General features: G+C 42.8%; 1 protein-coding gene across 1 annotated transcript in view; it reads left to right on the top strand.

Annotated features, from left to right (window-relative positions):
• Positions 1-14335, top strand: part of USH2A (usherin) — a 683333-nt gene that overhangs the window by 349274 nt on the left and 319724 nt on the right. The window contains exon 35 of the mRNA XM_084773188.1: positions 5193-5340. Coding sequence (XP_084629314.1) covers positions 5193-5340 — 148 coding nt within the window. The remainder of the gene's footprint in view (positions 1-5192; positions 5341-14335) is intronic.

The raw sequence follows: 14335 nt of genomic DNA, 5'->3' as shown, positions 1-14335 counted from the left end.
TAATGGTTTTTAAGGTCTTTTTGAGAGCCCTAAAATTCTGTGATGTTAAAAAGGTAACCCCAAATAATTACAGCATGTGTCAGGTCTTGAGTAATGTCGAAGTCAGAAAACATAATGACGTGGATGTTTTTGTGCCCTAAAGGTTATTAAGGAGACAAACTAGCTCATGTTTTCCTTTAATTCCACTGTATTTATCACGGCAGAAAATACCCTAGTGCATATTCAGGAACTATTCAGCTGAAAGTTTTTTGTTTGTTTGTTTGTTTTAACTTAGCTCGGTTAAGCAGTAAATTAAATGAACCATGGCATTTTAGGCTCATCCTGGTTAATTATGGGATTATTGTATATTTCACAGTTTCAATATAATAACTAGCTCTCAAGGTCATTAGATAAGTGGTGGAGAGCAGGTGCTCAACAAAGCATAGTGGCCTTTATGGATTGGCTTGGCGTGGTGACTAAGTGCTTGGAAACCAAACATGCAGTCCCCAGAGCCCTTTGGTGGCATTTGAAACAAGGAGATCCACTGGGGATTTGAACCCTTGGGATGCACACTGGGCACAGGACAGCAAAGCCACTCTGTGTTACTCCGTTTAATGCTTGCATTAGTCTGGGTTATAAGACCCTGAAGCAGAGAGACTGCATCTTCCCAAATTCTCTGTGCAGAGCACTGACAGTAACCTCTGGAGAAAAGGAGCTGCAACGACCGCCCATGCAGGAACAGACCAATGACAGCCAAACGCATCCCCTCCTAAAGCATCTGAGACTTTAAACATTGCTACATACTTTCTTTCAGAACGTTGGAGATGTGTGTGCTTCCACAGCCTGCACTCTCTGCATCCAGTCTAATATGGTGGTGTTTGTTTTGAAATTTGATAGGTCTTAAAGGTTGCTAATAAATACAGCAAGTTAACAATTACGGAAAGCTGGTATTAATGCAGGCAGGAGATGAGGCTAGTATTTGAAAATGTCCCCAGCAGGACTAGCTGTTTGTCACTTGGCAAATGTTAAATAACTGAAATGGCGAACTCAACCCGTTCTCTCTCTCTCTCTCTCTCTCTCTCTCTCTCTCTCTCTCTCTCTCTCTCTCTCTCTCTCTCTCTGTGTGTGTGTGTGTGTGTCTGTGTGTGTGTGTGTCTGTGTGTGTGTGTGTCTGTGTGTCTGTGTGTCTGTGTAAGACAGGGGGTATGTGATTGTGTCTGTGTATTAGAGGAGGAGCAGGCATATGTGCATACATGTGGAGGCCAGTGAATAACGGCGTCTGTCTTCTATCACTCTTACTTTGTTTTTTGAAATAGAGTCTTTCTCTGTCGATGAGCTCAGGGCTCATCTACTGTCTACACTGGGCAGCAAGCTGCAGGGTCCTCCCCAAAGCACCAGGGTTGCATATGCACACCACCCAGCCATCTCGCTACATGGTGCTGGAGACCTGAGCTCAGGTTCTCAAGCTTGCACAGTGGGCCCTCTAACAGATGAGCTCTCTCCCTAAGCCTCAGGCTTGACTTCTCAGGAAAAGATGAGTACGGCTAAAGCAATTGTGAGGGGTTTTATTTTCCTTCGTGCTTTAAAATATCCCACAGTATTCATATACCCCTGAGCCCTGCTTATCTGAAAACAAAATACTGGAAAAGAGACTTCCAGCTTTAGTGGTTCCTAATAGTTATTATTTCAAAAGTTGTCACTGTAATTAGATTACATGCACATCTTATGGCACCAAATAAAGTCTCTTTAGATCAGAAGTTACCCATCTGCTGGGGATGGAACACAGCATCGCCACTTTTGTTTTAAAGCGTCTGCAATTGACCAAAAGCTGTAGGAAATAGGTCGAAACAGCTTACTGCCTCGCAGGCTTTCACAATCCTTTCCGCTTTATAAAGACATCTCCAGTCAATCCAGATAGTTTTTTCCTAACTTGGAATTTCAATCAGCATTAGACCACTCAGATGTGAGTTTAAGAAGAGCTCTCTAAATGCCAAAACTGAGATAAAATGGCAAAAACTTCTGCTGTTTCAATCCCTGCTTACACCCCGTTCACTGGCTGGGAGGTCATCTTATGACCCCAGACGCTTCTGTACCAGACGACCAGGTTGTAGATTTCAGGTGACAGTCCAAGGAACAGCCCTCCCAAAGAGGACGTTGTATTTATTTTAGAAAACATCCTAAGATTCTTCAAAGAAAGCCAATTGAAGTTTATGTACTATTTAAATAAATGCAGTAACATATGTCACATAGCACAATATTTCTTTGGAGAGAAGTAACGAAGAAAAATGCTGAAACATGAATACAAATGAGAAAGAAAATCATAACAATAAGAATTAAATCCCATTTTGTGATCAGTTTAACAAGCGTATGCTGCCACGTGCTTTGACTCAAAGTGATAAAGCTCTGAAAATACAAGGGATCACAGTCCCTCTCTTTGAGGAATAGGGGTGTTCACTTTGATAACTCAGTGTTCACTTTGATAACTCAGGTACCTCACCTGACCCTATTTCCTGGGTGTTTTCTGAGACTTGCAGCCTGTAGGTTACATGCTTGTGTTTTCAATGTTATAAAAATAAAAACTGTTCTGGTAGCTGGTTCTTGGGTCAGAGGTGGCTTCTTGCGTCAGGGTTTAGGCACATGGCTAGCTGGCTGGGCTTAATTGGTGGAGGTTCCATCCTCATATGCATGATCTACATCAGAAACGTGAGAGAAACCCAGATAGTCTAATTAGGGTTCTATCTTAATGCCACTGTGTCCATGGATAATGGTGGCATTCTCCTAGAACTCACCTCCACAACCTCTTTCTCCGTGTGTGTGTGTGTGTGTGTGTGTGTGTGTGTGTGTGTGTATGTGTATGTGTATGAGTAGGTATGCATTATACATGTGTATGCACTCATGTGGAGGTCAGAGGTCAGCCTTGGATATCATTTCTGATATGCTGTTCACCTTGTCATTTATTTACTTATTTATTCCTCCCCAACCCCCTTTGTGTGTGTGTGTGTGTGTGTGTGTGTGTGTGTGTGTGTGTGTGTTCATGTGTATTGTGTGCGTGTGCATGTCGTAAGGATGTGTGTGTGTGCTTCCCCTTTGTTTACTGAGGCAGGGTCTCTGACCTGACCTGGAACTTTCATTTTCCCCAGACAGACTGGCCAGTGAACCCTGGCGATCCATTTGCTCCATTCACTGGCATGCTGGGTACAGGAAAAGTTTCACGTGCTGGTCTGGGATCCAAACTCAGGTCCCTATGCTTGTGGCACAGCTGCTTTACCACCGAGTTGCCTCCCCAGGGCCACCTGGTTGGTTTTGAAGTGGTCTCTTCTGCCGCTCTGGAGCTCTCTGAGTAGGCTGAGCTGGCTGGTCAGCAAACCACAGGACTCTCTCATCGCTGCCTCCCCAGCACAGGGACTACTAGCGTGGGCTGCCACACCTGGCTGTCCTCTGTAGGCTCAGGGGATTTTACATGGATCCTCCTGTAAGCGCTTTACCAGCTGAGCCCCCTCACCAGCTCCCGCTAGAGGGTTCTTTCATCAGGAAGTGAACATCACTGTAACTGGCTGACTTTCATATCAAGCATATATGCACATATATATCATAACATAGCATATGTACTGGTTGTTCATTATCATAAGGAAACTCTGTAACCAGTTATAACGTAGGAAACGGTTCCATCCTCCTGCCTGGTCAGAGATCTAAGCAGTTACCACCTTCCTCTGCCCTTAGGGAGCAGACGCCCCAGGGCTGGCAAGGCTGCACAGGGCAAGAGGAATCAGTGAAAACACCCGGGTTTGTAGCTCTAGCTTCCATGAAAATGCTCCGAAAAGCTGGCCGGCTTTTGCGTTGTTATATGTTCACGTTTTTCTTTGTGTTAGGGTGGATCCGGGCTGGATTTTATCTATGCACAGGCTTTGAGTTTTGCTGTCACCATTGCAGTTGAAACTTGAAGCTCTCAGACTGAGAGAAACTCAAGTGCAGTTTTCTCATTCCATTGCTTTCTAGAATTACAGTTGCTTATATTTGCTAATGAGAAAACAAGGGCCTTGTGTGTATGTCTCAATTTAAAAGAAAGAAAGAAAGAAAGAAAGAAAGAAAGAAAGAAAGAAAGAAAGAAAGAAAGAAAGAAAAAAGAAGAAGAAGAAGAAGAAGAAGAAGAAGAAGAAGAAGAAGAAGAAGAAGAAGAAGAAGAAGAAGATTGTCCAGTATGCTTGAAATCATTTGCAGTCCATTGTGAGAAAATGCAATGTCTTGAAAGTCTGCCTTCTATTTCTGGTGTTAGGTACAATTTTAGGTATCACTTTAAATTCCTCATTTTGATTTAAGGGGACCCATGTCTTCTGACACAGAGTGATTTATTTGACCCTCTGGAACTTTATTTAATTTCTCATGGTATTGAAATATGAACATGTAGGTTACACCAAAGTGAATCAAATGATTGGTTCTTATTCTTTACCCCATATCCTACAAACAAACAAACAAAATGCTGCATTCCAAAATATTCTTAACTCCCTATTACTTTTTCTGATGTGGTGCCCACTGTGTGTGTGTGTGTGTGTGGTATGTGTGTGTGTGTGCGTGTGTGTGTGTGTGTGTGTGTGTGTGTGTGTGGTATGTGTATGTATGTGTGTGTGTCTGTATGTGTGTGTGTCTGTGTGTGTGTGTGTCTGTGTGTGGTATGTGTGTGTGTGTGTCTGTGTGTGTGTCTGTGTGTGTGGTATGTATGTGTGTGCGTGTGTGTGTGTATGTGTGTGTGTGTGTGTCTGTGTGTGTGTGGTATGTGTGTGTGGTATGTGTGTGTGTGCGTGTGTGTGTGTATGTGTGTGTGTGTGTCTGTGTGTGTGTCTGTGTGTGTGTGGTATGTGTGTGTGGTATGTGTGTGTGTGTGTGTGCATGTGTGTGTCTGTGTGTGTGTGTCTGAGACCCTCTGTCTACCAGCAGAGCTTCTGACCCAGTAGTATGTGCCCTTAGTTTAGGGCTGTAAGTTAGGCTGGTTATTCGTGCACCCTGGTTACTCTGTACTTATGGAAGATGAATTCTCATGTCTTAAAAGGCAATCTAATCAAATGCTGTACTTCAGTGTAGAAACAAGCATATTTGGAGGCAGTGAAGGGGACATTATTTTAGCAGAATCGCACACTCCGTCTATCAATGGTCTCTCTTCGGTGTTCATCTCAACGTTGATGCTCAGAACTGAAGTGTTTTTCTCTGTACCGGCTTAGGCGTGTACAAGCGGTGGCTGTGCAACGAGTGAGCCCAGCCAGGCCCTAATGGAGGAGACGGTTCCAGAAGGTGTGCCAGCCCCCACAGCCCACTCCTACTCTCCAGACTCCTTTAACATCTCCTGGACAGAGCCTGGGTATCCGAATGGTAAGTGAACTCTTTTAGCCTGAAGTTAAAAACATGATTAGCAAAAGTAAATTAATATTCTAAATGGCAGCTTATATGTGGTACTTAATTTTTAATGATCATTTTAGCACATAAAATACCTGAGATACTATCCTTGTAGTTAGGGAGCAAGCGCTTTGTAGGCTGACGTGCAGTTTTGGTGGCTCAAAAGTGCTCCCTCTTGATAGCTCTTGTGTACTGCATGTCATTGTTTAGTGTGAGCTGGCATAGTGGACAGGGACAAATGGAGACTGGGCGAGCGTGGCTTTGAGAGTGACATTGTCTTTAAGGACTTTCCATTTTCAGCAGCCATTGGTTCTTCCTTGGAGAAGTAAAGAGGTGGGAAGTTCATGTACACAGCGTGCTGCAAATGCTCATGAGTTAATAAGTTTATTTTAAAAGAGGCTGCTTGGAACTCATATTCCTTAGGATGCTGTGTTTATAAATATTTCAACATGGAGATTTAAACAATGCATGCATTAAACATGCATACACTTATACTTAACTTAAGGTGTATTGTATTTCTACGTGATGTATGTGTCCTTGTGCTGTTTAGAGAGTTGAAGCAGAGAGTTACCCGGTTAAACATGAAAACAAAACCTCATTATAAAGACATTTTAATAGGCTTTTGAAAACTGATCTATTTATCCAGCTACTGGAAATATCTTTAAGATTTGCTAAGCAGAATTCTTGTTTAACTCTGGCAGAAGGAGATATCAAACCACATCCGACTTTGTGACAAATATAAAAATGTATTAATATTATAAGAACTGTTATTATAAATAACTCATTGCTGAAAACGGAAATGGCTTCTGTAAGCATAACCAGAAAGCATTAAACAAAACAAAAACCTTGCAGTTTTACTAGATTGTCTCTCATTTACCATACTATACTGTTTCCTTCTAATTAAACTTTTAGCAAATGCAATACCTGTATTTGAAGTAATGGAGAGCTATGGTAATTAGAGTAAGTGATTTTCTCTGCCACTGAAGCTCCTCCTGTATGGTTTCAACTTTCTTAATAAAAACAAATGATGTCCATAGAAAACTATATTAACCAGCCAGAATTCTTGTCACACTTCTGACTCCACAAAGAAATCTGTCCAGCCCATAGGTGTCAGGGAAATGTTACTGATTTGTTCTGATTGGATAGCTGCCATCCAGCTACCTGGTTTGCATTTGCATAGAACATAGTTTGGTAGCTGTTGCTCAAACTTCTCCTGCCCTGTCTCCTTGCTTGTCTGGAGAAACCCTTTTCTCATTTCGAGCCTCTTAGCTTAGTATATTCTGTGCACTTACAAAGTGGTTTTTAAGACTATTCAGTAGGCAAAAAATTAGGGATATTTTGCTAATATTTTTACAGTAGCATAATGTGTTTAATCACAGTAGAATTTTCTACACTTTCATAGTGGGGCAGTGACTAAAAGGGCTTTAGCGATTGCTCAGTGGTAAAGATCATGTGCTGCTCTTACAGAGAAGCTGGGTTCATTTGTCAGCCCCAGTGTTAGGCAGCTCACAACCACCTGCAAGTCAGCTCCAAGGAGCCTGACTCCTTCCTCAGATCTCCAAAGGCACATAAATAAATAAATAAGTAAATAAATAAATAAATAAATAAGTTTTGTAAGAACTTTTTAAAGGACTACTTTATAGGACTCTTCCCTTTTCTCAAATTTTCCATTGTTTCTTGCTGTTGTTGGTTCTGTGGATAGGCATGCCTAGTTCCTGCAAGCCCTCCTGCCCTCTGTCTGTCTCCAAAGGCCCTGCGTATTCTTTACATACCTGAAAGACAAACTTCATATCTTGCAATCTGATGGTCAGATGACCTCTAAACTGTTTGTGACTATGTGACATTTCTTCATTTTTATGTCTCTGAAGTAAGATGGCCATGTTATTCTGGAAATCTTACTGAATTTTACAAATTAAGGTTAACATTCCTTCCCTTTATCTCCCTGCCTTTCCCTGTAGAGTCCCAGCTCCTCCGTCTAGGTTAGCCATAGGCTCCTGTGATGCCATGGTGTCCTTCCCTGAGTGTAAGCATCCCCTTTATTCTTGGCCACATGGTCTTTTCAATGCCTTCCTCATGGCACATATGCCACTTGCCCTGGACTTACTGTTATTTCATTATCTGTCCAATACTCCCACCAGATGACCAAAACCAGGGACCATTCACTTCTTTCCTGTAGAAGATCTGGCAAACAAACAAACAAACAACAACAACAAAACAAAAACAAAAACAAAACCTAAGTTAAAACTTAGATGGCTTAGAGCCCTGCTGGGGGCACCGTGTTGGTTATTGGGTCCTGCTGCCGTACAACACCTCCTGAGAGCAGCGTGTAGAAAGAAGGCCTTGTTTGGGATCACCACTCAAGCGGGTAGTTCTTCATGCCGCTAACAGAGCATGGCAACGGGAGCTTGAGGCAGCGGGAGGCAGTCTGGGACTCCAGCCTATGGGGGGGGGGGGGATGCCACCCAGCATTAGGGTGATTCTACCCACCTCCATGAAGTCAGCCTAGCTAATGTCTCACAGGAAGCCCAGAGGATACTCTGATGTGTGTAACTCCTCACAGCCCAGAAGCTGCTCCTCTAGGTGACTGGCGATCCCATCATATTGACAGTGGAAATGAACCCTCCCAGGTCCCTAGTGTGTCCTTCCTAGGTTTCTGTCCCATCTGAGAGTCAGCGTGCCCAGCGTGGGCTTTTCATCCCCTCTCGTGCATCTCGCCCTGCTTCTTCTTTCATGCCATGCCCCTCACAGTTGACACCACCCGCTTATAACAGCACAAGACCGACGATCCCCGTCGGTGTCCCTGTTGCTGCACCCTCTGATTTCCCCTTGCAGGGAAGTCACAGAGAAATGAAGCACCTAATGGTAGCCCACAGCCAAGAGCATCGTGAGACACAGCGAATGACGATGCCTCCTACTCCTTTTCACTCAGCCCAGGGCCGTGAAACAGTGTCACCCGCATCCACGGTGGGTCTTCCCACGTCAATTAACCCAACTAAGAAAATCTGCCCCCCCACCCCCCCCACCCCGTTCCCGCAGACATGCCCACGGGCCAGTGCAATCAACACAACTCCTCACCGAGACTCTTTTCATGGGAGATCAAGACTAAGTCAAGTTGACAACTAAAGCTAACAAAATAGTTGTGATCACGCGAGCAAGAGTTTAACAATCTAGGGCTACACTTGTTTCTAAAGACTTGTACAGAGAACCCCACGGAGTGGCAGTCCTCAGCAGGATCTTGAAGCAGACGCTACAGAGGAAACCTTGTTTGGGTGGGTGTTTCTCTAGCTTTCTCTTACACCCCAAGACCCGCTACCTAGAGAAAGGTATCGCCCACCATAGGCTCAGCCCCTATCCATCACTTAACACTCAAAGCAAGCACTCACAAGAAACGCCCACAGGCTACTTCATTCAGGGCAAGCCCTTACTTGAGACCCTTCTCTCTGGTGACTCTAGACTAGGCCAAGTTGACAGTTAAAGCTAACTATGATAGTACACATTAATTCCCAAAATTAGCCCATGAAATTTATAATATCCCCATGTACAGATGTAAAAAATTGGATTAATAAGAATTAAACAATTTAATTACTCAAAATCGAGACAGCTAATTAAGGAGGAATGGTGTATGAAAAAAATCTATGAATGGCAAAAACTCATGGATTTATTCCTTACTCTATCTCCAGCTTTTATACACTTGTCCTTACAATAAGGTTCTGCCCAGACATATGAAAATAAAAATGAAAGTTTTACTCATTCACTCTTAATCTCATAAGGGCAAAACTCAAATATGTCTGTTGTGATTTTCCCCAGTATTAAAGAAATAATTGTGGTTTTTTTCTTAAAAATATGTTCTGAAATAACTATTTCCATAGTCAAATATCATTTTATTTTCTTTCAGTTAAGTGCTCAGTCTTAACAGGTGCCACAGATTCCAGAATTCAGTGAGCCACTTAGGGAAACTGCTTGACAGTTTGGAACAAACCTTGGTTAACTTTTATGAAACACCTCCCATCAATTTGTCAGGTAGAATTTCCCAGGCACAGCCTTTTTTAGATTCTGTCGATGCCATTTTTAGGCAAGCATAAGAGTAATAAGGCATTCTTCGCAGTGTGGGAGCTTCTCTCTCTCTCTCTCTCACCCCCTTTTAATTGAAGGATCAAGAATTCACACTGGGAAATATCTGCCACACTCAATAAGCATCCGGACCTTGGGGGCAGCTTGCAGTTGATATTCCTATTGCTAAGCCTCACTGACAAAAACAAACAAATAGGTTTGGAGCATCGATATTCACTGTGCGTGTTATTTTTATGGCACACGGACACATTGTTGTTTAATTCTTACAGTAAACATAATTCTTCAGTGTAAATAGATGTATTAAATTTACATTGTATTGTATTGAATTTCCTTGCTTACATATGACAACCTATTGAGCACCTTAGGAAATACAATTTGACATGGCATGATGAAGAGGCAGGAAGATATATACCCCAGTGAGTATGCTTTACAGGCAATTATGATTCGGCTTGCTTGCTAAATTAAACACCTTAAAAATTCTATCATCATGGAAACAGATGACAAACTCCAAAGTGCTTTACATTAGCCAGCCAATGAAAATTAAGTATTCATTTTGCAAGTTTTCATTGAGGAACAGAGTGTGTGCAACTGGGTTGAATAGCCTAGTTCGTGTTCTCTCTCTCTCTCTCTCTCTCTCTCTCTATCTATCTATCTATCTCTTTCTCATGTATCTCATGTGTGTGTGTGTGTGTGTGTGTGTGTGATGAAAACAACAGTGGTGTTTCCTATTCTTTTGATTTTAGTATCCACACACTTCTCTGCTCTCCTCCATGCCTTCAAGGCTGTAGGAAAAAATAGATACACAGAATCCATGATGTAGGAGGCTTGAGTGTGTTAGGGCCGACATGTAGCCAAGCTAGCTACCTTTTGGCTATAAGATACTTACTGTGTTACTGCAATGTATCTCATGTGGTATGCTCTCTGTAAAGTGGAGGCAAACCTCACTGGCATCGCCATGCACTGGCTCTCTCTACCATGCTGGCATCTTACGCATGGGACAGCACCATAAGAAGGGAGTGAAGGGGATGGAGTCTCAGACTTACTGACCCGGCAGCCTTGCTGCTGGGCTCTGAACTCCAGGGCTGTGTTCATCTACAAAATCCTAAACTCCATCCAATAACCTTTCTTGTAACGCCAGAGCATCCTTCGAGTCCCAGAACCTGGTGTAATCCTTCCCCTTATAGATGAGAGTGTGTCTGTGGGCCCCTTGCCTATAGCTAGGTGGTCTGCTGGGAATCTTGGGCGTCTCTCGGAAGGGATGGCTTACAATTGTTTCCTCCTTCCTTCGGCCTCCACTCTCGTTTCTGTAAATGGCGCCTTAGTTACAGTTACCTCAGCTGCCCATGTGAGTTGCTCACTGCAGACAGTTTAGCTGATTCTTGAATGTCATCTCACCAACCTTTACCATATTTGTGCGGTGAAACAATGGGGGCTGTGGAAATACATGTCAGAGTGTTCTTTCATTCCAGAAACAGTAAACCATGCATACAGGTTTGAAATTCCACTTTGTTAAACTTTGCCTTGGTACTTCTGTGTCTTATAAGCAATGGAGGATCCACGTTCAAAGGTTCCAGAGGCAGGTTATTTAGTTATTCTGTGATGCTGGCATCTTAACCAACTCGCTGGCAACCCAGGGAAAGGTTTCTCCTTCTTACTGTGGAATCGCTTAGTTATAGTCAAATAACGGCCTGTGGTGCTTTTCCTCGTGATGAAACAGTTTCAGGTGTGAGGCATGCCTGAGGTACCATTTTCTCAGAAGAGCATCATTCCTTCATCCACCACAGACTGTCTAGTTCCTGCCTCCTCACCAATCACCATCAAACATCCCTTCTATCCTGCAGGGATTTTCTTCAACAAACTTTATAGACACTCAGCCCTTGTCATCTGTCTTGGCTACGCTATCAATTTTGTGAAAGCAGCAACCATCACTCCGTGCTACTTCTCTGATCCCTGCATGGAGATTGATGCCAGCCGCACAGTAGGCGCTCCGATGCACCTATACTGATAAACAAGACCACTGCACCAAACAATAAAAAAACTCACAGACTTTTAAAAATGTCTTTTAGAAAGCCTAATTAAGCTGTTTGGGTTTTTTTGCTTGTTGGTTGGTTGGTTGGTTTGTTGGTTTTTCAAGACAGGGTTTCTTTGTGTATCCTTGGATAAGACTCGCCTCCAGCTAACAGAGATCTGCCTGCCTCTGCCTCCCAAGTGCTGGAATTAAAGGCCAGTGCTGCAAAGAGAAACCTTGTCTCTAAACCTCCTCCTAAAAAAGTTTAATTCACTACCCCACCTATTGCTCTTTCTGAGCTTGATTGAGGGAAGGAGGGAGAGAGGATCAAGCAGCACATACAACAGCCCTTTGATATCACCGCCTCCAGGGGGGAGGGGAAAGCTGGGATGTTGAACAGAGATTTCAGAGATGCTGGCAGTCTTCTCCTTGAGTTCTGATTATATAATCTAAAACACACTTAAAGCTGTCTTTCCCTTAGAGAAAATCGCAAGTCCTCCTGAAATGCGCTGTTGCCATATTCCTGCTTTAGTTCCAAATGGTTGCACCACCTTCAAGGAAAAAAATAGCTTTAACATTTGTTATTGATGTATCTTCTGTGTCTCTCTTTTCCTCACTTCTAGTGTCTTCCTCCTCCACTTGGTTTTATATGTGATTTTGGATCACTTTTTGAGTCTTGTCATCTTGCCCAAGTCAGTACAAGTTCAGGAAAACACCAGTGATTCTCTCTAAAATTGATGGCTCCAACGTCCTTTCCAATGATTATTTTATGTTGCCCTTTGACTATGCCAATGAGAAGACAATATTGATAGACACAAGATATCACTAGTGGGCATCACACTTCCTTGCTTTTCTGCAGTGGGAACTTGTTGCACACACTCTGAGACCATCTTCCTGAGACACGGGTTTCACATAGCCTGGCGTTGATGGGCTAGCCAGCCGTATCTTAGGCAACCCTGTGGGAGCCTCTACTCTAAGGAGGCTCAGTCATGCTGGAATATTCACCCAGAGGCACTGTTCCTAGTGCTTAATGGTGCCTGCCATTTGTCAGCCATCTAGATTTTTTGCAGCACTTACCATTTTTCCATAAATCTTGATTGGCTCATTACTCAATTATACCTGCATTTAACTCTCTTCTTACTTATTTAAGAATGAATTCTGTTTATTATTCTTCCTGTCCTTCAAAAAAACTAAGCAAAGCCAGGCACGGTGGTGCATACCTGTCATCCCAACACTCTGGGAGTCAGAGGCAAGCGAATTACTGTGAGTTCAAGGCCATCCCAGTGTACAAAGTGAGTCCAGGACAGCCAAGCCTACACTGAGAAGCCTTGTCTTGAAAAACCCAAAAAACAAAACAAAGCAAAACACCAAACACACTACCTTAAGGGCATGGACCCTCAATAAGTGTTAATCTTTGCAGTGAGCCCATTTTGATCATGCTAGGGTCATAGCATGATCAGTGGTCCTTTGTTGGGAAGAAATTGCTTCAAACTTAAAGATTAACCAGAAACAGTGTCAACAGTAGAATAAGCTCTTCTGTCAGGGCTCACATACATGCGTACGAGGTACATGTCCCTCTCTCGGCATCCTAGCAGTATTGATAGCAGTTCTGCTCTCTGGGACTTGTCCGCATTACACATGGTCCATACCAGTCTGCCCAAGGAAAAGCCACCCATTTTGTGTGTTGCTTTGAGCAATTTTTAGTTCATTAAATTTGACCTTTGGCTATCAAACATGTGTGTAATGAGCTTTGATTACTCTCACACCCAACCTATCTCACGCTCCTAAAAATCCCCACTTAGAAGTGCCTTTCCAAGACTCATGCCTTCTTGTTTGTTTTGTGAGTAGTCGAGTTTCAGTGATAACATCAGTGTGGCCATGGGTTCAGGATTATCTGCTGGTGCCTGGTGGGCTTGCTAGCTATCTCTCTGTATTTTTTAACTACTTGTTGTTTTAAGAACCAGCCTTCATGGGTGCTGGAGAGATGGCTCAGAGGTTAAGAGCACTGTCTGCTCTTTCAGAGGTCATGAGTTCAATTCCCAGCAACCACATGGTGGCTCACAACCATCTGTACTGTGATCTGGTGCCCTCTTCTGGTCTGCAGGTGAGCATGCAGACAGAGCACTATATATATAATAAATAAATAAACAAATATTAAAAAAAAAAAAAGAACCAGCCTTCAGCTCTCCCAGAAACCAGCCATGCACAATCAGGATTCTACTTAGAGACGGAAAACATGTTTTCAGCTGGAGTCAACAATGTCTGCTACACTGTGTTCCTATTTCTCATTCAGCGTAGAAACCTGAGATTAATGAGGTTTCATTCATTGGGTTAATAAATATTTTTTTTATTTATTGCTTCTTATAACTATGCTTTCAAACTTAATTTTACAACAGTTCTTGCTTTATTAGTGCTATTTCTATCAAAAAGTCTGCTACTAAAAATAGCAGTTATAAAATTTGCCCATATTACTTGATGAAAACTAGAAACCCTCCCCGTGCTTTTATAAACAACCTATAAGACACATTTACTTAGTCATTAAAAAAAATAGACACAGAAGTAGAAAAATTGGGTGAAATGGAAAGAGGACAAAGAGGAATGAGCTAAAGCATGATAATAAAAGGTATTTAAAAATTAAGGACATCCCCCCCAAAAAAAGAATGTTCCTTCCACATTACACTTCGTATTGTCCATAAATTTGCCAGGAGCCTCCTCATCATTCAGGGCCTGAGGAGCATGACCCAGCACAGCCGAGATGGAGGAAATGCCTAGGGCTGTCTCTGCCTCCGTGACTGGGAGACAGACTCAGATGACAGAGGCTCTGAACCCATGACAACATCCCACTTTGCCCTCATTTTGAAAGCTGGTACTTGGCTGGTAAGATTTGGACCA

Source organism: Acomys minous (assembly GCF_964271855.1).
Source record: "Acomys minous genome assembly, chromosome: 1".
Taxonomy (NCBI): domain Eukaryota; kingdom Metazoa; phylum Chordata; class Mammalia; order Rodentia; family Muridae; genus Acomys; species Acomys minous.
The sequence above is the reverse complement of the archived record's forward strand: the minus strand, read 5'-3'. Positions and strand labels throughout refer to the sequence as shown.